This window comes from Acipenser ruthenus, chromosome 27 (genome assembly GCF_902713425.1).
Source record: "Acipenser ruthenus chromosome 27, fAciRut3.2 maternal haplotype, whole genome shotgun sequence".
NCBI lineage: Eukaryota > Metazoa > Chordata > Actinopteri > Acipenseriformes > Acipenseridae > Acipenser > Acipenser ruthenus.
Window position 1 is genome coordinate 4,179,718 of NC_081215.1, and position 24,434 is coordinate 4,204,151.

At 37.0% G+C, this 24,434-nt stretch overlaps 1 protein-coding gene across 2 annotated transcripts; it reads left to right on the plus strand.

Annotated features, from left to right (window-relative positions):
- Window positions 1–8,516: 8,516 nt before the first annotated feature.
- LOC117432138 (pleckstrin homology domain-containing family N member 1) lies at window positions 8,517–22,865 on the plus strand. Of its 2 annotated transcripts, XM_059002374.1 has the most exons (17): window positions 8,517–8,678; window positions 10,553–10,643; window positions 10,959–11,120; window positions 12,285–12,365; window positions 13,220–13,292; window positions 15,368–15,507; window positions 16,010–16,156; window positions 16,787–16,867; window positions 17,087–17,162; window positions 17,270–17,415; window positions 17,698–17,898; window positions 18,221–18,469; window positions 19,069–19,233; window positions 19,687–19,914; window positions 20,394–20,442; window positions 21,015–21,077; window positions 21,674–22,865. In XM_059002374.1, the coding sequence occupies exons 1-17, from the start codon at window positions 8,599–8,601 to the stop codon at window positions 21,775–21,777; spliced, it is 2,136 nt and encodes a 711-aa protein (XP_058858357.1). In that variant the 5' UTR covers window positions 8,517–8,598; the 3' UTR covers window positions 21,778–22,865. The 2 variants fall into 2 exon arrangements, with proteins under 2 accessions (XP_058858357.1, XP_033909544.2); XM_034053653.3 differs by lacking the exon at window positions 21,015–21,077.
- The last annotated feature ends 1,569 nt before the right edge of the window (window positions 22,866–24,434 follow it).

A 24,434-nucleotide genomic window follows, 5' to 3' on the forward strand; every position in this document is an offset into this window, starting at 1 on the left:
ACGAGATAAAGGGAGGACTAAGCAAGCCTATCCAGTGATCTTTTAGCTAGGGGAAATATAAATCCATACAATAAACCAGAGAATATTTGTTTTTGAAGCATTATGGATTTTGTCTAATTAGAATCCATATACAAAAGAAATAGCCCAGTCGCATTTTCAAAAGACGATGATCGCGCATTATTTAGGTAGCATTAATACGGAGTTGAAGAAACCAATAAAAGAGAACTGCAACCTCTCCAATTAAAGATCAGTTCCAGTCTTCGCTCTTATTATATCACTCTCTATGCTTAGACATATCTTACACTAAGGTACAGCTCTGGCCAAAAGTTTTGCATCATCTAGAATTGTAGGATTGAGACATAAAAAAAAAAAACTATATGAACATCATTTAGATCTTTTATTTTATTCATGTAATCAAAGAAACCACAAAATGATATTGCAAAAGTCTGCCGGAAGCCATAATAGTAGTACAGCATTTCATTTTAGATTTCTAAATGTCACATTTTATAATTTGTCAGTTTTTCATGAAGTAATGTATATGGCAAACTACAAAGCGGTATGTAATTCAATATGTTAATGTAACATTATTCAGCTGGTTTTATTAGACTTTGTGAAGCAAAATTAGTTAATTCTATAGCAGGGCAGCAGTGTGGAGTAGTGGTTAGGGCTCTGGACTCTTGACCGGAGGGTCGTGGGTTCAATCCCAGGTGGGGGACACTGCTGCTGTACCCTTGAGCAAGGTACTTTACCTAGATTGCTCCAGTAAAAACCCAGCTGTATAAATGGGTAATTGTATGTAAAAATAATGTGATATCTTGTAACAATTGTAAGTCGCCCTGGATAAGGGCGTCTGCTAAGAAATAAATAAATAATAATATAGGGTGAAGCAAAACCTTTGGCCATAGCTGTAAGGAAGTTTGTGCAAAACCCGTACTAACAAGTAAAGTACATAATATACAACCCCTTTTATAGATGCTGCAATATTATCTAACCCACAAGGAACTCTCCAAATTGACTGTTTTGTGATTATGGGTACAATACGAGGACATGGCAAGTCAAATTATCATTTACAGATTTGTTTATAGATATCTTTAACTATTTAAAGATACTAAAATACAATTAGAGACATCTGTAAATTATTTCCAGATCTATTTAAATGAGAGATATCTCTAAATAACTTCCTGTTCATTGAATGATATCTCTAAATGGACAGGAAGTCCATTCAAAACAGAGTGTTTTATATAGGAAGTCATTTAGAGATACAGTACCTTAATGATTTAGATATATCTCTAAATGAACAGGAAGTTATTTAGAGATATCTCTAAATATCTCTATAACAGTATACCATGCTAGCAAAACATTATTTAAAGATATCTGTAATTCAATTTCAGATATCTCTTTTATTTTTATATATCTCAAAATGAAATTAAGATATCTTCAAAATGGTTTGGTTTATTTACAGATATCTCAATTGCATTTAAAGATATCAGCAAATGATTTACAGATAGCTTAAAATGCAGTGAAAATTTGGCTTGCGATCGGATGCTGCCTTAAGACTTCCTGCGGTGATTCTGTAAGTATATTGGTAAGTACAATAACCATGATTTGTACAAACTGCTGTGGAAATATTCATATCCATACAGAAACTAAATGCCAGTTCTAAGAAAAGGGAATTATCCAGTGAGTGATGAGGCAATATAGCTTGGAGCTACATGGAAAATGTGTGGAGCTGTGAAACAGAGATGCCGTTACGTACACTTGCCAAACCAGCCTTCACTGTCGTGGGTGCGGTATGCCAGACTGTGGTGCTGCGGACCTTTTTGTTTTGGAGCTATTTTCTTATCAGTACTGAGGTTCCAATGAAACTGCGGAAGATAAGCAAATATACTTCTTATTAACTCGTCAGCTGCCCTTGTACGGTCATCCATGTTTAAACAACAACAAAACACATGTCTGTGAGTGTTCCATGGCTATTTCTGATGAGAGAGGTAATCACCTTAGAGTTGCTTCTTTTTTTGTCAATGACATTCTGTGTGCGAGATACCGCCTTTCAAAATAAGTGGAGTTGCTACTAATATGTTCAGATGGGAATGCGTCTTATAATGCCTTAACTCTGCACCCAGTAAGTTCATTCTTTTAAAACTATTAGCTCACAGGACAGCTTGTCTGCCAGCACATGTTATAATGCTGGTGGTTAAAGAAACAAAAGCACTATTGCTTTCCTGATCACAGATAACGCAGAGGGACAGCTGTGTGCTCTCATTATACTCCACCTCGACAGTAACCCAAGCACCACGGCCGCAGTGTTGAATTTCACTTCCACCTGTGCACAAACAAGCTGAAGAAAAAAAGCAAAACGCTTTGAGATACTCCAAAAACCCTCTGACCTCCACGATCTGAAGTGGTCTAACAACCACGTTCGAGTCTGAAGCAAGACTTATCTAACAGATAAGCATGCAGATGGCGAACCATTCCTTTTCCCCCCTCATCTATAATTCCTGTCGAATGTGTGGCTACATTTTCAACAAGAGTAAGGGTGTTAATCCAGGTCAAATTGCACTATACATAAATATTTAAAAATCTATATATATATATTAAGTTAAAAAAGTTTGGCAAATATCTGAACTTGATCCTCAAGTTCTAAAAAAAAGCATTTTCAATAGCTGCTGGTATACAGAATGTTGGGAGTTTTACCACCAAAATAAATCTGAGATTCATGTCACAGTATTTTTACACCATTTATAACAAGCAAACAAAACAGAACTGCATCATCAATACAAGTAAGTGAAACCATTGCAAGCGGATGTTTACACTCATGTCTTAACAAGACAGGGATCTGCATTCCTTGGTCATTTATCCCTGAGGTTAAAAAATAGCCAAGTGAAAGAATCTCTTGTAAGACTTGTATTACTGTGATCATCATATAACTTTGCTCATTGATCTGATGCCTTTATCTGGGCACTGAGCTAATACCTAGTGGTAATACAGATTGATGTCAAGAGATTTGAATTTGTAGCTCCCAGGTTCTCTAGGATACAGTTCAATCAGTATGACATGCATTACTCGTCATAGTCCATGATGCAGCTGTTTCAGTACCTGCTATCACCTTTTCCACTGGTGCGGAGCAGAGGCATTCATTTCCAGCTAATTGTCTATTTATAAAGTCATGTCGCAACGTAGAAAAGCAGTTTTTCTGCAGTTTGTTATGATTTCCATTCCGATTATATCTTTACACTACGCAGGGCTGATCTTTATATGTATATAACAGTCTATGCTGTAAGTCACATGCCAAGACATCTGAATCTCCTTTCCTTGGAAAGTAAAATGGCAAATTTGCTTTTTTTCATCTCCAGTCTGCTAAACATCCTCCCTCGGATTTACCCAGAATTTGATCAAGTTTCTATTTACGATTTTTACTTGTCTTCCCAGCCCATGCTTTATTTCTCTACATTTTGTATCTTAAAAACAATTCCGGTTCCTTTGTGTTGTAACAATACTAATGGGTTCTATTCACAAGAAGGGTGCCATCTACTTCCCCCAACACAACACCTCTCACAACATCCAATAAACCTGGGACAGGGAACCATTTAGATTATTTAAGCATTTTGAAATTAAGCAAAACAGCCCCTTCCCTTTCTATTCTGCTCTGCCTCGTGTACATGGTACGATTATAAATGAGCTTTAGCATCAAAGTTGATTTTCTTAGTATTGAGACAGTACTGAGAGAATAATAACTGGGAGTTGACTAGCATGCATAAAGCACTTCTCAAGACAGAAGCATGATGATGATGATGATGACACACTAAACTTTCCCAGGCTACAGAATATACGTTATCATTCTGTCATGTGCTTCATGGTATAGTCCTGTGATTACATACCGTGAGTCATGAAGACAGCACACACCCTGAAATCGGAAATCTGGGATACTGAAGCCTGTAGATGTTTAATAATGTATTTTGTAAACAAAAAACAACACATTTTCACGTCATTTATTTAGACATTTTAAAAGCAATACACCAAAATTCCACTGCTGCAGTGCATTCCACATGACCGCATCAGCATGCTATACAATTTAGAGAACGCGATAACACTATATTCATTTACCTTAGTAAAGGAATACAGTTTAGATATGCTCTTTTATTTATTCATATAATACGCATTTGTGCTGGTAAATTCATAGCACTGCTGGGTTCACACTGGAACAAGAAAGCTTTAAGAGTAGGGGTCTTTGCATTCGTGGTGTGTTCATTCAGCAGAAGGGATTGGCAAAGAGTACAGCCTTTTTCTGATATAATATAATCTATTTCTTTAAACATCTGTAGAACAAATACTAATCAACACAGACTGGCTGTTTTTAGTACATCAAAAGTATAAAGTAAGTAGGTTGTTGATAGATGAAATGGTAGCCATATTAGTCCATGATGATAGACAAAGAGAAGGAGATACCTTTTATTGGATTAACTAAACAATAATTAAATCACAAGCTTTCAAAGCTTTCAAGACCTCTCTTCTTCAGGTGAAAAACCTTCTACTTTCACCTGAAGAAGAGACCTTTGAGGTCTTGAAAGCTTGTTTAGTTAGTCCAATAAAAGGTTTCACATCTCCTTCTCTTTGTCTATCAGTAAGTAGGTTGCAATTGTGATCACATGACCTACAGGAAAAGTGATTCATATTCCAACCGAAAGATAATCATTGCCTTACTAACTGTACTGCAACTATCCTAAACATGATTTTAAAAAAAAGTTAAATAGGGCTAGAAACTGAGGGGCATACACTATGTGCTATTATGTGCAAAATGTATATGTATTTTAAACAGATTGGATAAAGAAATTGAAAGGGAAAGGTTAGACATAAATATGTTGCAGATTTCGAACCCTTTCACACATCCAGAAAGTCACAGCACGCTATTTATTTAAGAGCTTATCCAAAAGAACCCGAAACCTCACACAACACACTTAACAGTGTTTTGCCAGCATACCCTTGAGATAAAGCACAGGGGCTGTGGAGAGGGCCAGACAGCAGGGTCATATCATAGGAATAGTGTTGCTAGGTCACTCTGAACCAAGACCTCATTGTTCCTTCTTCCATATCTGAACACTGCATTCCTTGGCTTACACTATTTCGATATCCATTCTGCTGTACAATGCCCAAACTGAAACTAACAATGGTTTCAGAATGTTTTTACAGGCGTCTGCGATAGGCAACTTGTTTTATCGTTATAATCTGCTGGGATACTCTCTTAAATAGCTACAAGTAGGTCATGCAAGGAGATAAATGCCTTTTTGAATTGTTTGTTCACTGGATTCAGTTTTAGTTGTAATATGATTTTGTGTATACACTTGTGAATTTCTTTGAGAAACCTAAATTACAGTGACACGTTGTTTGTAAACCACAAGTACTCTGCTGAGATAAAGGTTTAAAGGAGACCTGCGATCTTCGTGGTGTATCATTAACTTGAAAAAGGGATTGGTGGTGGAATGCCTGCATCAGTGTGGTCATTACTCATAAGAAAACTTACAAGAATGCAGGGTTTCAATAAAAAACAGTGTGGGGGAAGGGTCTATTTGTTTTTCTTTAATAGTGACAATTCAATCCAAGGTTTGTCAATTTAAGTGGCACATTCTTACCATGCTATCAGCAAAATAAAAAGGGGGACCAGTAATGATGTTAATAAGAATGAGAAAATTCCTGTAAAGAAATACTGAACACTTTATTTAAATCTGTCACGTTGGCTGTAACCTGTAATTACTATTTGATCTGGTAGCTGTCTGTATAGGGCACTGTCAGGCAATAAGGTTTTTTAGATCGGACTGTCATGCTGTGACAAGCAGGTTTCAAAGGGGGAAGTGGCATGGCTTCCATCACCTAAAATGATCAATGGGGAATGTAAACAAAGTCTGCTTTCTGATAAAGAGGATGCGTGCAATGATAAGCCATGGAAGAATGCAGTAAACTGAAACATCGGAAGGAATGACAGTGTACATTTAAATGACTTGGGACTGGTAATCTTCTGCAGTCGTACACACACCTGTCCACACAAACAAACACACCAACACAAATTAGCTGATAACTTTTTAACAGAAGCTGCAGACTAAGGAAGACTTTTAAACAAAGTGTTGCAAAATCTTATAAAGCACCTGCTTTTAATAAATACTTCTGTTGTTCTATTAGTATAGTCCTATTAACTGTTATCTATTTATTTATTTATTTATTTATTTATTACTGACTCTCCATCCTAATTATGTACATAAAGATTTGTATACAGACAAATCTCACCAGCTTTGGGTCATTTAGCAAACGATCTGTGACAAGCTGAGAGTCTTCCCATTGTGTACAATCTTTCACCTCCCTAGTTTTATTAGTGGCCAAATAATACTCTTTATTGATTCACACGGTCCAAACAGAGTGTATTTGCAAGCCATCTGTAAAACCAAAATCTAATAAAAAAGCAACGTGTTATTGAAAAGTATACAGTAGTGTGCACATTTACTAGAACACCTCAAGATTTGTCATTTATAGCCTTTATATCCCTACCTGCATGAAAACCTCAGGGTGTGAAAATTTCAATTTTCGGTCAGTAATCAGTGCTGCCAAACCCCTGAATCTATCTGTGTATTTAAAAGCCATCACGCTTCTTTGCTAATGACAGCATTGAAACAGTGCAGTCTTTTCAGGCCTATTAGCCGGCTGTCATTGAAATGAAATGCAAACATTGAACAACACCATTCAACATGTTTCTTTTTTTGTTCTGTTTTGAAGACCGTGCCTGACATCATTATGCAGTAGTGTGCACATTTATTAAAACACCTCAAGATTTGTCATTTATAGCCTTTACATCCCTACCTGCATGAAAACCTCAGACCATTTTGTGCTTTAATTTGGCATCTTAGACAATTAGGGCAGCAGTGTGGAGTAGTGGTTAGGGCTCTGGACTCTTGACCGGAGGGTTGTGGGTTCAATCCCCAGTGGGGGACACTGCTGTTGTATCCTTGCGCAAAGTACTTTACCTAGATTGCTCCAGTAAAAACCCAACTGTATAAATGGGTAATTGTATGTAAAATAATATGATATCTAAATAATGTATAATGTGATATCTTGTAACAATTGTAAGTTGCCCTGGATAAGGGTGTCTCCTAAGAAATAAATAAAATAAGAATAATATCTTAAACAACTTCTAAAAAGTCTCATGCATTTTGCCATTTGTGGGTAGATGTTCCTTTTCTCTTACTATTTTAAATGAATTGCATGTGTGGCCTATTAAAGTAATTATACTAATTTGCCTATTTTGACAATTTTCCAGGATTTTCAGTTACAGTGATTTAATGTCATATGCACAACAAATCAAAAAACTACAGAAGCAACGGGGTGTTCTAATAGATTTGCACACGACTATAGATTTTTGTTTAAACATATATTACTGATACTCCATGTCATGCTGTGATGTGGAGTTAGTTGTGGACCACCTAGTGAGTTAGCCAACACGTAGGCTTTCTGTTTCTTCTTGTTCTTTCAGGCTAGACTGAACTGGTTTGAAAAATACACCCCTCTTCCCTGCTCTCACATGTAGATGGAGAAACCAAAACTGACCTAGATTTTATCCACAGTCTGATTACTTCATTTCCAGTTGTTCAGACCGGTGGGGCAGGCTGCATGCTAGCAGTACAGCCACAGAGCCCACATGTGAAGGAGTGGGACTGACTGCCACAAGTCCACGTTTAACCACTCATTAGGAGCAGGAGATTAGGCTGCTCGATGGCTGCCGATTCTCTGGACAAGAATGCATTGCGTTTCACGTGTGTCCACCTCCACGCCATTGACATTCGTAGCATTTGTTTTGTTCATTCTTTCTGTAAAGGGCGGCAGTTCAGTTTGTTTCACTGTGTCTTTTTCAAAGCGATTCCAAAATGTGCATGCCTTGTTTACATTCCCCAGTGCCAGCTATTGCTGCAGGAGTAGGACGGCTTCTTGCCTTTAGGCTTGAAACCTGTTTGTTGTCACTACACTACTACTGCTAGTAAGCTAAGATGTATTAGTCAACATTAAAGAGATGGGGATGTAAATAAAAAATATTGCATCACTGTTAAAGCTGAAACAAAAAGGATTTAATGAATCAGAAAAGTGTGAATAGGGCCCATTATGACATATATGTATAACATCTCCATATAAGGTAAATAATAATAATAATACATTATATATATATATATATATATAGAGAGAGAGAGAGAGAGAGAGAGAGAGAGAGAGAGAGAGAGAGAGAGAGAGAGAGAAATATAGGCAACATGTACATCTCATCTCAGCTAGTGAAATATTTCAACCTAAATAAATAAATACATTTATCCCTGTAAATAGCAGCTTTAACTATCCCTCAGATGTAGTTAATTACCACACCATCTTGGGTTCACTCTAGAAGTGTGAACTTTGGTCTACCCTGCCCCTCCTCTCCCTCAGTACACACCCCTTGCTGTCTGTATGCAGAGGCATGTCTAGTGACACATTAAACATACATACATAAGGCAGCTAGCTCAGCAGCACCTTCGGCTCAGTGTCTCTCTCGCACTGCTTCTGAAAGCAACTCTTGGATTACAAAGGAAACTCACAATGGGGAGCAGCATGTCGTGCTTTTCCCATCCAAACTACAGGTTCAAATATTCAAGTAAGGGCTTCATACGAAAGAAAAGGTATGTACAATTATTTGTTATTTTTGTTAATGAATGAATGGATTCATTTATGGATATATGATTTACTTACAATAAACTGATAATAGTTGGTATTTTTGGGTTAAATAATTTTGTGTTGTTTTTTTTTTTTTCTTGATTCAACATTTAAATGGAAACAAAAATCTTATAGTCATTTCTGGGGAGCAATGTAGGTTTGAAAATTGATCATAAAAACATTGGTTAATTTATTCCTAATATGGTGAGTTAATTATTGGTAATTACTGCTTCTTTTTCTAAAAATTGCTAATAAGTCAGTGGTAGATATTTAAACACACGCATATATATATATATATATATATATATATACACACATACACACATACACACACACAAATATTAATACCCTTTTACGTGTTTTAATTGTTAATTTTAAATCAAACCCAACTAAACTTTCAACTTTAAAATAAAAGATAGCAGTCCGATCTGAATTAAAATGCTACTGGTTTTGAATAACATGTGTGATTTAATTGAGATAATGTAATTTAAATTCAATGCTTTTTTGTAGTCAATGGGTCCAATTAACTTTAACTTGTGCTTCATTAGAAATGAAATTTAAAGTTATGTAAACATGGTCCACCATTTCAGAAGCAGTACATCATTTTTTCTAATATTAATTATTACTGGGGTAACATATCAGCTGTATATTGAACACATGCAGGTGACATATGTTCTTGTTTTAATCGTGTTTAGGCAGGTCTGGGTACTGTAGATAGACAAAGGGCAGCAAAGTGATTGATTCAAATGGCTTGGATTTGATTAAGGAAGAACACCATCAGTTGGCTTTGAAATGCAAAAGAAGTTAATGAGGATTTCCTGAAAACTAACAAAAGTACAGGCAATAAAAATAAAAAAGAAACTGGTTCAATGCAACAGAATAAACAAAACCGTCTGACTTAAAAGGATACGTCTGGGCAAATTACCAGTAGACTAGATATTGGAATGCAAACGTTTAATTTACACAAAATGTTTGCTGCAGTATAATATAAGGTACAGAAAAATAGAAAAGTGTTGTAAATAGTAGTAAAGCAAGTTAAATTATTGATAAAGTACAGTAAAGCACGGCAACGACAAAATACCATACTACAATCCTGACCACATTCCTGGCGCCTCCTTAAGACTCACCTCTTCAAACAGCACCTGTAGAACTCCTCTGTTTGTATCCTGGGACACTATCACCCTTCATGTAAATGTGCTTTATTTTGCTCTTATCTGCCCCCTATTTTACTGCATTTAATCCTGTACTTCAGAATACTGTAATCTGCCAAGTGTTTAACCTGTAGTATTTTGTATTTAATCATATCCTGATGTAACTATCACTATTTAATCATATCCTGATGTCACTGTCACTATTATCTGCTGTATTATTGAATTGTGGTTTGTCACACTTGTACTTTGCTTGAACAAAAGTTATTGTATTTCTTGCTCTTATTGTATTACTTGTATTGTAACACTTGAAATGTATTTGCTTACGATTGTAAGTCGCCCTGGATAAGGGCGTCTGCTAAGAAATAAATAATAATAATAATAAATAAATAATAATAATACAATATTACAAGTGCCATTTTACTACTTTTAAATAACACATTTCAGTTACCAAAAGAGAGATGCTAACTGATGTCTGCTGTCTGTACCTACAGTGGTACTAACAGACATTTTCTCCAAACATTTGTTTACCTAAAATATGTTTTGTTTTTAGCATTAGGGAAGAATGGACTTCTTGCTTAAGGTTTTAGTTATGGATGTGTTTACTGAAAACACATTAAAGGAAAGTGGGCAGTTTTTGTTGAAAGCATGCTGAGAAAATGTTGTTCAATATTTATTCTTCCTCTTAACAGTAATGGACTGTTTCGTAAGAAATATCCCCAGGAAGGACAAGTGAAGTCCAACAGCATTGTCAACATACTGTGCTATATTTCACCTAAAAAGGTAAGGCCCGTGTGTAACTCGCCCCCCCCTCTTTGAGACAACAACTTCAGGAAAAAGCCTATAGGTCACACTGGTGTATAAGTCGCTCCCCCCTTCTTAGGACCCACTAAAAATACCTAGAAAATAGACTTATACGAAGGTTTTTACAGTATTTATTAATAAGTGTGTACAGTATAATTGTTTTAGATAATATGAATATTATTTATTCTTTGAAAACAAGTAAAACAATTCCTTACATTTCTGATAACAGTTTTCACAAGACGCTACGGGGGTCTAGGTACTCGTATCTAATTGAAATGTCTACACCTTTTCCAGGATATGTCTACTAAAGACCTGCAAAAAATAGAAAGCATTAACTGGGACCAGAAGCTTGCGTATGATCCGAACAACGGGTGGAAAAAGAGCAGCACGAGTGTGAAGAATTTGGGGAAAATGATCTTCAGCTCCCCAGTCAGGTTCCGATTCCTGCACTGTCAGGTAGGCCAGGCTGTGCAAAGCAGATCAGACATGCATGTGTCTGGTTATGAAACAAGCATTACCCAGGCAAATCCCACTCTCTTTAACATCAGACCTGGAGCCAATTACAATTGCAATTAGAGCAGAATTGTGTGCGGAAATTGCAATTACAAAGCTATTTTGTTCATTTACTATTATGCTGCAGTTATAATACTAAAAATATAAATATTACAACTGCAGTTATAATACTAATTATACTAAAAACTACACACATTTACATGTTTACTCTATTTATTCTAAATAACCCAGCAATAATCACAGATACAAATACAGAAACATACTCTATAACTTATTATTTTTTCCAAACAAATGGGGTCGCCAAAAGTGGCTGATCGGACGACAAATAAATGCATACCTGGTATTATTACAATTACTTGTATAATTACAACTACATCTTAATTGCAGGCCTGCTGAACATATTTTTGTATAACACACAGTGCCACCCAGTGTTCAAATGCTATAATCACGGTTTCTTGGAATTGGATCTGCGCTCTGAACACAGTGTCACTTTGATGGTTGTTGATTCAATTGCAACAACAATCTTAATTGGCACTGTACATGTAATTGTCGTTGTAAACTTGTTCAATTGAAATAAAATAATACTGCACAGGTATTTCAATATATAAAAACTACAATACAAATATAGAACACAGCAGGATGTTATTGCCTCTACAAATAAAACATTGTATGAAATTGCAACTGCCAAACAAAGGTTCTTGCAATGAAACATCACAGGGCAGTGATTCACTCTGAGCTGGGTACTTTTGATTGTGTCATAACATGCAGGTGAACTTTCTGTGCCAGCTGTATTGCACAATCCTGCACTGATCCATACTTACGAGAATGAAATCCTCTTTATGATAAAAGCCAGCGCAACTTACAATCATCCATTAGGATCATAATGAGACCGGGACAAGCAATTTGTCATGCTGGGTGGGTGTAAATATATATATATATATATAATCAAACACATCGTGGGACAGTGAAAGCTAGGTATTGCTTTCAACCTGTTCACACAGACCCTGTTTTAATATTTTGAAGAGAGCATTCCATACCAGTCTGAACTTGTTTATTTGTGTCTGTGAGTGTTTTAACTAACTGGTCTCTTTTCTGTTCTTGCTCCAGGACATACATGACTGCTATTTGGACTTATTCCAGACACACCTTCATTTTCTATCAAACAACTTCACTGGCTTAACCTATCAGGTAAGAAGGTTCACAGGTGACTTGAGTAGTTTTAACATCTGTACCTCCTTGGATATGCAATTAATCTTCATAATGTATCAAGCTGTCCCTTAAACAGGTACAGTTTAGATAGTGGCAATGCCAGTCCTTCATTCCTGGCCATTATCGTTACCTCACCGAAGCCAGTTTATACTTGATGATATACAAAGATAGATATGGCTCTTGTGAGCCAGGGCATTCTTTACGCATGTTTGCTGCTGAGATGCCACCTTAGATTCCGATGTCATCAGATTTCGGAACTTGCATAGGGTTGGAATGCTCAGAAAATTCCAAATAATCTATTGTAAACTGGTACAAGAGATATTCTTGTGGAGCATTGGAGACAGAACTCAACCAGTGCCACCCAAGCATGGTGGGCAGTACTGGGCTGTTGGACGTGCCATCTTTTGAACAAGACTTTAAACAACAAAACCCATTTTACAGAAGAGTTTATTTGTTAACCTGAGGTTCCCTGACTAAATGTCAACACAGGTCAACAATTCTAGCATGGCTGAATTTTCCCTTGCCCTGCTCTGACATGCCTGGGGATCTTTAAATAAATATTAAATAGATAAATGCACCAAAGGCTAGTACGAATGAACTGTAGTGACACTTGTACAGTCATACTACTTTGCTTGTTTTCAGTCATTTCTGTCTGGGCCAGATACAGCCTACAGTTGAAAAGGGTGTTACACACAATGAAGTCACTGCCCCACCTAGCTGGGATCCTCATAAACTGCATTACACTCATTTGTTTATTTTTTCACTCACTAAACCTAGTTGTAAAACTGTGTTTTTTTCCCCCATAATTATGTTTTGTTTTGTGTTTTGCGCAGGGAACGTTGCCCCTGAAGGAGATCAACGTGTGCAGAAGTGAGAGAGATGATGAACACGCCTTTCAAATAGCAGGTTAGTAACTATCCATAATGGCTTGAAGGTGGTTAGAAAAAAGGGAGCAAAAGGGTTAAAGATCTCACACAGTGATGCTGGGTCCAATGCACAAAGCTTTATCCCTTGAGGTATTGAAAGACTGTTTATAATCCAGCAACGGTCTGCTCTAGAAGCATTTTATCAATATCAAGCATTATTTAATAAAACAATCCAGTTATATACTGGAACACAGCCCCAGCGTACAGAACATCCAGCAGGCTTCAGAATGATGTGCATGTTTTTGTGATCAGGTTTTTAAGTAGGTATTTAGCAGTGCTGGAATACTCTAAAACAGGAGTACTGTATGTTAAAACGGCGTTGCACTTATCCACTCCCTGTGGGGCACCCCATGACAAATTCCTAATTTACTGCATCCTGAACCATTTGAGCAGCAATAGCTACAGGGATTTGTACTGCTTTCCGGTTAAGCCTATGCTAAATCACCTGCATTATGAGGAAGCCTTGTGGGACGCTATTAGGAAAGCTGGGAGACACTGTGCTTGGAGTATCTATATGCAGTCACTACAGGAAGTGGCTAATAAAGCCCATTCTTGCACGCTCAGCAGGATGCATTTCTTTGTTTTAAAGGGACTGTACCAAAATCATTTTTAAATACCAGGTAAATGTTACTGCTGACATTATAAGGCCCACATTGTGTGCAGAATCTATTTTCAGTAGAATTTTTTTTATTCCATTTTAGTTTAGCAAAACATTAAGTGCTTACAACATCAATGACTGTCATTTCAAATCAAAAGCATTAAACAGTGGGACTGAAGACTGATTTATTGAGCTTTGTCATAAAAATAAAAACAACAGATCATTTATTGTTGCGCTAGTTAAGTGGTGGCAACAGATGTCATCAGAGTTCATTTACATGGTGCTGTCTGGTTATGACAGATGTTTATGTTATTATTGCCTCTTCGTTGAAGCTCAATTATGTCTGCTTTATTTCTCAAGACATCTTTTGAAGTTTCATTTTTCCAGCCTTAAATACAAAAGCAGTAATATTAAGTAACTTAGTACAGTAACTGGTAATATGACATTATATCATCTTGTGATGGTGCTGTGTATATGCAGCATGTGGGAAAGTACTGCATGGCCTTGTTTTCAAACACAAGCCCCCTTGTTACCCGACAGGTGTTTTTGCCAGCTGAACTGTCAGGTCAAAAGGCTATCATGCTGCTCCACCAAGTCATCATTAACTCCAGGCCATGGCAAATTCCTTAGCAATAGGCTTAACTCCAGCTTGCTATTGCTGACGTTCATGCTTATAACCCTATTCATTCGTTATCTCTGAGCCCTTTAGGTGAATCATGGCGACATAAAAATCTTTACTTACTCTGAGACAAGAACCTCTGTTTATGTTCTGCAAATAAATGCAGCTGCATTACAGCCCAATGGAATGCTGCTTTATACCTTTGCAATGAGCAAACAAGGGCAGGCACTTCAATAAGAAGCCCTGCTCAGAAACCTAAAAAAAAAAAAAAAGGAAAAAAAACTTTGCGTCAGCCAGAAAAAAAAATCATGTCTCAATCCTAAAATTGTAGGTGATGCCAAATGTTTGTCCACAGCTGTATCTCTGCTAACATTGCGTGCTCCGCTTCGTAGCTGTATCTCTGCTAACCCTGCGTGCTCCGCTTCGTAGCTGTATCTCTGCTAACCCTGCGTGCTCCGCTTCGTAGCTGTATCTCTGCTAACCCTGCGTGCTCCGCTTCATAGCTGTATCTCTGCTAACCCTGCGTGCTCTGCTTCGTAGCTGTATCTCTGCTAACCCTGCATGCTCCGCTTCGTAGCTGTATCTCTGCTAACCCTGTGTGCTCTGCTTCGTAGCTGTATCTCTGCTAACCCTGCGTGCTCCGCTTCGTAGCTGTATCTCTGCTAACCCTGCGTGCTCGTTTCATAGCAGTATCTCTGCTAACCCTGTGTGCTCTGCTTCGTAGCTGTATCTCTGCTAACCCTGTGTGCTCCGCTTCGTAGCTGTATCTCTGCTAACCCTGCGTGCTCCGCTTCGTAGCTGTATCTCTGCTAACCCTGTCTGTTCTGATGTGTTTTAGGTTCGTGCTTAAACCCCATTGTAGTCTACTGCCACAGCGAAGAAGAGCTCCAGACATGGCTCACACAACTTAAGAAGCAGGTTGAGCTGAATGGAGGGAGTTTTACTCCAGCAGAAACAAAAACCTACGCAAGGCTTAAGGTATATATATATATATTTTCTGACATCTGATAATAACTTTGAGACTATGCATTCATTGCATGCCAAATGCGTGGGGGGAAAAAAGACTGTGATTTATTAAAATGGAATGATGTACATGCATATGGGGAATTTGTACCAGGGAGAGCCAGGTCCTGTGAACAGTGCAGTCAGACTAAAGAATCCTAACAGTTTAACTAGAAATGTAGTAACCTCCTAACCCTAAAGCGTGTGCTCCGTGCAGTGCAATATCCCTTTTCAAAGAGGTATTCATTTCAAATGATGGGTATATCGTTTAGGTTTTAGTAAAGAAATTCATACTGCTCTAGCTATTGAGATTTTATACCTGAGTGCAGCACTGACTTTAAAACACTCAATCATAACAAAAGTACTAAAAAATAAACTTAGTAACTTTGAGACAAATGTTTCATTTTAGTCAATGTGTAATGGTTATTATTTGTAATTTAAAAGTACTGAATGCAAGCCTTTTGTGCATTTTCCTTAGAATGTGAAAGAGCATGGTAAAGAGAAAGAGGAACTGAGGAAGTCTGTGGAAAATGAGATGATCTACGAATGGGAAGGATCACAAAGAGAATCTTTAGGCCAAACCACCTTTGTGACAAAGACCAAGATGCAGCATTTACCATGCCAGGTAAGCAGCGATGTTCCAGCTTCTATAATAAGCATGCCAATGTGATATAACAAATATGTGCAAGTGAAAAAAAAACATTTCGTAAGGGTAGAAAGACATTTGGAATTCTTGTGTGTGGAATACAATGCCACGTCTGTCATTACACTGCCACATAACAAACACAGGTTTACAGAAATTGAATTTCTCAGTATTGAGCAAGTGAGATCTAAAATACCTGCCCTAGCTTGACAAGTGCAGAGACTAGTTTAGGGTCCCACCTTGTGTGCATATTATTATTTATTTCTTAGCAGACGCCCTTATCCAGGGCGACTTACAGTTGTTACAAGATGTCACATTATTTTTTACATATAATTACCCATTTATACAGTTGGGTTTTTACTGGAGCAATCTAGGTAAAGTACCTTGCTCAAGGGTACAGCAGCAGTGTCCCCACCTGGGATTGAACCCACAATCTTCCGGTCAAGAGTCCAAAGCCCTAACCGCTGCTCCACACTGCATACCCACGCCTGGTTTTTCAACTGCCCATCTATTTTATGAAGAGTTAGCTTCAGCGCTAGTAAAAGCAGCCAGCAGGTTTTATTGGGAGTGTCTGTTGAACAATGCTGCATTTTCAAATGTTGTCTCTTATAGGATCAGTATGATCGACTCCTGGTCCTGTACCCTGCAACTCTCATTATCCTGTCTGACGAAGACGGTGGACTTTTCTACAAGGTAATTTAAGGCTTTAAGTTTTCAGGACACCAGCGGGATAAATAGTTAAAGGGCGTTAGTATTTGGATATGTCACAATTTAGATTAGAAGGTGACTAGAGAAATTATTACCCCAGTCCATTCAATTAGTCATATAGTACTGAATAGCAATACAGTACATGCAAGAAAAAAAAACTAAAAAAACAAACACATATGATAACATTCTATTGTTTTATTACAGGGTAAACTTCCTCTCAACGCGATAACAGTATCAACACGCAACAATGACGACAAGCCTAACACATTCATGATTGAAGGTAAGCGAGAACTTTGTGTGTGTGTGTGGCTTGTTTTGTGTATACTGATAGCGACTCACTGATGGGAAATCTGAGATGTTAAAACAGTTCTGCCTGTCTCCCTTTAGGCAAACTTATTAATCCTATAATAGTAACATGCTTGGATCAGTGCGATTACCAGGACTGGCTACGACATCTACGTGCTTTAGAGGTTGCAGTGGAAGGGCCTTCAGCAAATGTTTATGACGTCATCTACACACCCACTGAAAAAGAGGTGAGGACCGAAAGTACAGCTACAGCCAATGTTTTGTCTCACCCTATAGAAGAACTAACTCATTTTGCTTCATAAAGTCGAATGAAACCTGCTGAAGAATGTTGCATTAACATACTGAATTACGTACCGCTTTGTAGTTTTCCATATACTTTACAAAAACTGACAAATTGGAGTCTACATTTCTTTGATTACCAGAATCTGGTATTGTTATTATATTTTATTGAGTATGGACTACTTAGAAAACTACATATTAAAAATATGTCAACGTTTCCTCCGTTTTAGCCTCCTCGAGACAGCAGAGCTTCAGTTCAGTCCAAGTGGGGGAGTACTGGCCAAGTTCAGACTCAGAATAGTCATAGCTGGTCTCAGCAGCAGCAGCCACCGCCACACAGAGACTCTGGAAGAGGCAGGAGCTCCTTCGATTTCCCCATTGAAGACCATGAGGACCAGCTTCTGTCACCCGAATATGCAAAACCTTTCTGCGTAAGTCTGTCCGCTCTCAAAAAGCTTATCAGCAGATAAGTCTATATGCCAGGTTATCTGACAAGCAGCTGCCATAGGGTACAAAGTACGCATTTAGATTGTGCCAGAACCACAACAAACAGGTCAACTTTTATGATCTGCATTTTTGAAGTTTAAAAAATAAAATAGGTGACACAGGTCAGTGACAGTTATACCATTACCTTTGTGTAGTTTTCTTTTTTTCACCCCAAAGTACAAAGAGCATTTTTGTTCAGTGTAGTATCTATATTCCCACATTTTGACATTACAGCTGTGTTTATCCAGTTTGTTTTATGATTCATAGTACATTTCAAGTCGGCCCGCCTCCACCGACATGCAGCAAACACTTGGATTAAGTGGAAGAAGCAGCACCCAGTCATCAAATGTAAAATCTATCATGGAGATCCACCCGCCCCCTGCTAGGTACTCTGTTCCAGACAGAGACTCCTATGCCTCCATTGAAGACCCCCTGTCTCCTGTCTATAACGTGCCATACAGCTCTCTGCAACTGGAGCATCCTGCAGATGATGTGAGCAAGCTACCACTTATAAAGGTAGGAACGTCTCTCTGTGTTTGTCTGCCAGCCTTCATATAACAACATTACAAGAACCAGCTATTTAAATATTATTATTATTATTATTATTATTATTATTATTATTATTAGTATTTAGTCATTTAGCAGATGCTTTTATCCAAAGCGACTGCAGAGTCACTTACAATAGGACCTCGGTTTCATGTCTCATCCGAAGGACAGAGCACAAGGAGGTTAAATGACTTGCTCAGGGTCACACACAGTGAGTCAGTGGCTGAGCTGGGACTGAACTGGGCACCTCCTGGTAACAAGCCCCATTTCTTTAACCACTGGACCACCACAGCTTGAAAAATACCAGTATTCTTCTAGTTATCTGTAACTGTTTTTATAACTGACTTATAATAGGTTTTTCACACTCTAAAAGGGAAGCCACTGAACCAACCCAGTAAAAAACAAACCCATAAGCTAAGAAACAACAGTGCTGAGTCTTGTGAACGTGAACCTCACATGGTTCTCACACTCCTGCTGGACAACGAGGGAGGTTATGAGGAGCATCATGTAACTGTTACATTATACAGTAGGTACAGTGAACTGACTGCCGTGCTGTTTCAATTTTTCAGTCTAATAGCTGGAGCACACCTCAGTCGTCCATCCAAAACCATCAGTCTTCTGTCCTACAAAGATATTCTGATATGTGTGCACCAAGAAAGCCACTGACCCCTCTATATGACGATCCGTATACACCAAACGAATGGCTTGACAAAGACACCAGCCTGGAACCCGAAGTAAGTTTGTCACAACTGGTGTTTTTAATACTCAACATTAATTCTGTAACCTTCAAATGCCTGTGCTTAAATATGAATTATGGCTCCAACTATATCGGCTTTAAAGACATGCCAAATAAAAAAAAAGACTGTGGCAAAGATATTGACAATTGTATTAACACCCATGCATGTTATAATTTTCATATGTTTTGTAGGTTTTATTCTTCAAAGCCATAATTTAAATACATTCACAGTCAGAATGCACTTCCAGCAAAAACCAAACATTAATTATTGGAGATGTATATTTGATTAAGTTGTTTTAATAAATATTTCCTGTTATTTAAATATTAACTGTTATACATGTTTAAAATAGAATTCTTAACCAGAAGATTCTTAACCATAAGCAAGATTTAAATCATAGAAAGCATTTAACCCTAAGTTTAATAATGAACTAAATGTAATTGCATGTTACAGTGTTCAGACAACCACAAGCATCCAGCACTCTCCACACTGGACAGCGATTACGCATTACCTAGGTCCTTCAAACTGTCCACCCCTCCCTTAGGAAAGAGGAAAAGGAGCCCACCCTTAATAAAACAAGAAGCACAAACTGAACCGTTATCAAGACAGGACTGCACCAGAGACCACTCGACAGTGAAGCTCCTGCCTGCACCTCCAGCACTGCATGGCCGTAACACAGAAGTACGTTTGCCTGCTGTTGTAAATTTCAATAATCGATGAAGATACACAATAAATACATTTTAAACAATTAAAAACACAATCTGATAACACTATAACTACAGACAATGAAAAAGTATAACAGGTTCCAATTCTTTTCCCCCTCCATCGGATTGTAGAAGATTTAATTTGTTCATGATATTATTCTACTAGAATATTGAAAAAAAAAATGGAAATGGCAATTGACAAAAAAACACAAAAAAACTATAATGCATGTATTTTGTTTTCTGTAAGTGTCCAGAATCCATTGACCACAATATAGATCTCTAGATGGAATGTACCTGAGGGTTTGTTTACACCTGAGTTCTACCTCATTTGGATAACAATAAAAACAGTCTGGAGTTTTGTGAAGTTTACAACAGTATCTGTAAGGACAAAAGAACTATTGACCAGAAAGGCTACGGTGAATTATTCTAAATAAACAATTTATCTTTTCTTTGCAGAAAAGCTACTCATTGGAAAACACTGAGATTTCTACGAGTCGTTTAAAAGGTATGCTTTTGGTTTTTCCCTTAAAAGTGAACAGCATGCGATTCGATTAGCGTGAGAACGGTCTCTGCCACTCATCCTGATTGTACCAGGAAACGGATGCATCATTAAGACAAGTTCCAGAAAGGCACGAGGATTATCTAAAACAATGTACAATGTTTAAAGATAATCATGTCTGAACAAGTTATACTTGATCTGAAATGATTATCTCATCCATAACTAGTGTTACCATATGACTCCGTGTTCACTGGGACAGTTCAGGCTTTTCAACACATCACAATGCATTCTGCTACGTTTTACCTGTCTCAGGTACCTTCGACTTGTTTCTTTTCTTTAAGAGAAGCAGGACTATACTTACCAGAATGCACTGGGGTGAGTTCTCTCTAGTTTTATACCATCAAAATGGGTTTGTTCCTTTCAGAAAACATTCCTATAGCCATTCCCCTCACTGTTAAATAGAGCCTGAGTCTACCGCAGCAATATATCTTACAGGAAATGTATTTTTAAACTTGTTTAAGATTTGTAAAGACATAAAGCAATACGAAATCTTCCAAAAATATGTTGACTTTTTTTAGATGACACCTCTGGGCACAATGTGATTATACATCTTATTGAAAGCTACAGAGAAAGCCAGGCGGGTACGTCAAAACTGTGTGCCAACTACTGAAAAAAAAAATCAATAACAATCAATAACAATCATTGCGAAATGGCTCTTAATCATTGCTACCTGACTATTTGGGGTTTATGATTTGGTTATTAACAAATTCTTACAATGTTGTCAACATTATGAAAAACGGTCTTGTTTTGGAAGTTGTCTTTTGCAGTGGGAAGCTATCAAGGTACATGCCCTTGTGCATGGCAGGGCAGGGTGTGTGCAATGCAAGATTGTACTTGTTATAAAATACGTTTAAAAGAAACACAAAAGCTTAAATAAAGCTAAAGAAATACAAATAATAATTAAAATAATATGCAATACAATAATCTTTAACTTTACCGTACATGGGCTTCATAGTGTGTTCTTTTTTATGACTGCTATATTTAATCAGATTGGATTACAGCATTTTTAATAGGCTAAGTATTAACAGTATGCTGCTATGGTATATGATACTAGAAATATTATGGTCAGAACCTGGAGACTTTAATGAATAGATCTTGTCAGTCAATTGTATGACACTTAACTAATGTACTAAATGACCTGACTGAATCTTAAATACACAATTATCAATCATTACAGCGCACACTAACCTGGATCCCACGGAGGAGCAAGATGATCTAGATTATGACAACATTTGGGACTCTGACTCTCAGGAGAAAATGATTCATCCACCCCACCATTGATCTGTTCATGGGAGACGTCAGCACAAAGTCAACACAAAAGAGACGATCGCACTACCGTGTATCAAGCCTAAGTATAAACTGCACCACGGGCGCGTACGCTCGTAAATTAAAAAGAAAAACACACACAAAAAAACCCAAAACAAGTAAAATACTTTAATGAGTAACCGCTTAACCCATTTGGGTTTTCCTGAAGTTGTCTGTCCGAGAGCAATGTAATTATGAATCAATAGACCTTCCAGCAGCTGCTGTACAGCACCACACCCTTTTTATGGTATGAATTAGTTATCGTTGTGCTAAAGGATCCAGATGATTACAATTCAGGGGAGTCAGTGGAGGTGCGGGGAACAGACGTTTCCAGAGGTACAGGAGTAAAAGCAACGGTCTCATAAGGCCCTTGTCAGTGCATGGCGCTCAGAAGGAGTACGCTGAAAACACACTGAGATGCATGGTGTCAGAGAATGAGTTGCATTTGATACCCAGGTTTATATAGAGTACAAACACCTCTGTGGGATGAATTCACCCAGACTTGGTGATACAGTAGCAATGAGGTTTTCTATTTATTTTCAGCTGTGTTGTTAAGAATGTGAAGCCTTTTTTATTTCATTGTTTAAGTTATCATAGAACCAGCCTTTGTTCCTTTGATTCCCTTTGTGTTACCTTTAAAACTGTATTATAGTCTTACATTGTTTTAATATTTGTTTTTATGTGCCAGTATGAACACAGTACTTGCTGAAGTAAAAGTTTAAAAAGGTTATCTGTAAGGGATATACCACTTTTTTCGTTTTCTCTTTGCATTCTAAAGAATTGTAATTTTAAAAGAACTGTATTGCCTTTTTCATTTCTGTTTTATTTGCATTTCATTTGAGGCTTTGCTAGAGTATTCAGGGTCTCTGGCACAATATGAGAGAAGTGCAGTCCTTGTAATGCATATACAAGCACAGTGAATAATTTGCATATTTATTTATTTATTTGTATTTAATATTCAAATGTATGCTTGCACTTTATTTTTTACTTTGTAACTATATTTGTTGTAATGTTTGAAAATGTGTTTTTGAATTGAAAATAAACCCGTAAAAAGAAAAACTTAATGCTGCAGTAATGTTTATAAAAATCTTAATAACAAGAATGTCATGCAACAGATATTTTTTTAAAACAATGCATTTGCAGTCGTGACTTTTGATGGCATTTTCACTGAAGCACTTCCTTTTAAAATGTATGTTTTTCGTGTTAAACACATGACACGTGCAATGCTGGTCTGTTTGAGGAGAAGTGTTGCTTTAGCAGTAACAAGCCCAGACAAGCCCTCTGATGTCTCAAAATCAGATCATGTGCTTTCCCCGATGCAAATTCAAATCTACACTAACATTAAAACGCAATTTGTCTTTGCAAGGTGCGCTGTCCCTTACATTAAAAAAAACAAACAAAAAAACGTTTTTTTTATTTGATTTCCCACACTCATAAATGTGTTTATCATATAAACCCATATTGAAAGCCATCTCTGCAGAACAGTAAATCAAGTGTTTTAAGAATTAAAAGTAACTTTGAAACAATAAAAAAAAAATACAAAACAAAACAAAAAAACATTTTAGTTTTGCTTACACTACATTTGAAAGCAAGCTAACCACACGGGGGTCTCGTGAAAACAAGCTGGCTGAGTCTAGTTCGCAATACGTGTGTATGCCTAATAAAAATAATACGTGCTACAAAGAAATAGAAAGGAATTATCCACATTCTCTAATTAGTATTTTTTGTTCAAATTCGCTTACAGATAATAAACTTACTTTTCGAAATAAATACTTTCTGTTATCTTTGAGTAGTTAAATTATTCCAAGCTACGTCATTTTTCAACAATGCCTATTTTCAATCCTTTAACCTTACCACGGTAAAGAAGAGAACAGGAAAAGAATGTTTTTTTGTTTGTGTGTTTGTTTTGTTCCGTTGAGCAATTTAACATTACATTTAACTGAAAACGGCAAACGGAAACCTTAAGCATGAATTTCAAGTTATATTGCTGGTATATTTTCAATTTCCTTAAACGAATTAAATGAAGGAAAACAAACAAACCTCATTCACAGCTTACACGTTATTTCATCTTCATCAACGACATTTTCAATGTGCGGTGTGAAAATAGGAAACCGTTGCTGCACGTGCGTTTGAATTACTTTGATTAAAGGTTAAATGTAATCCTGCAGTACCCACCTGGGGCAACCCAATTAATTGGGGGTTTTGATTAAGTACTGTTTGTTATACAGCACAAGAGTCATATATGACGTTGATGACTACTGCACCATCATCATTTGTTTCTTAAGCATTGTTAATACTGACAAATCCATAGGTTTCTAACTGTGATAGGAAATTATATAATTGTATTCCTGCTGACATTTATTTACAAAGGTAATTTTTAAAAATCCTTATAAACATTATCAAAGTTATGTCATATATATATATATATATATATATATATATATATATATATATATATATATATATATATATATATATGAATTGTTGGACACAAGATACACTTGTTTAAATTTATTAAAAAGAAAAAAAAATAGAATTAAAATGACGATAATTTCCTTATTCAGTTAACCACCTTTATTCTTGGCTTAGTGTTTTATCCACGCCTGGTAAATATTGACAGACTTCGAAGAAGA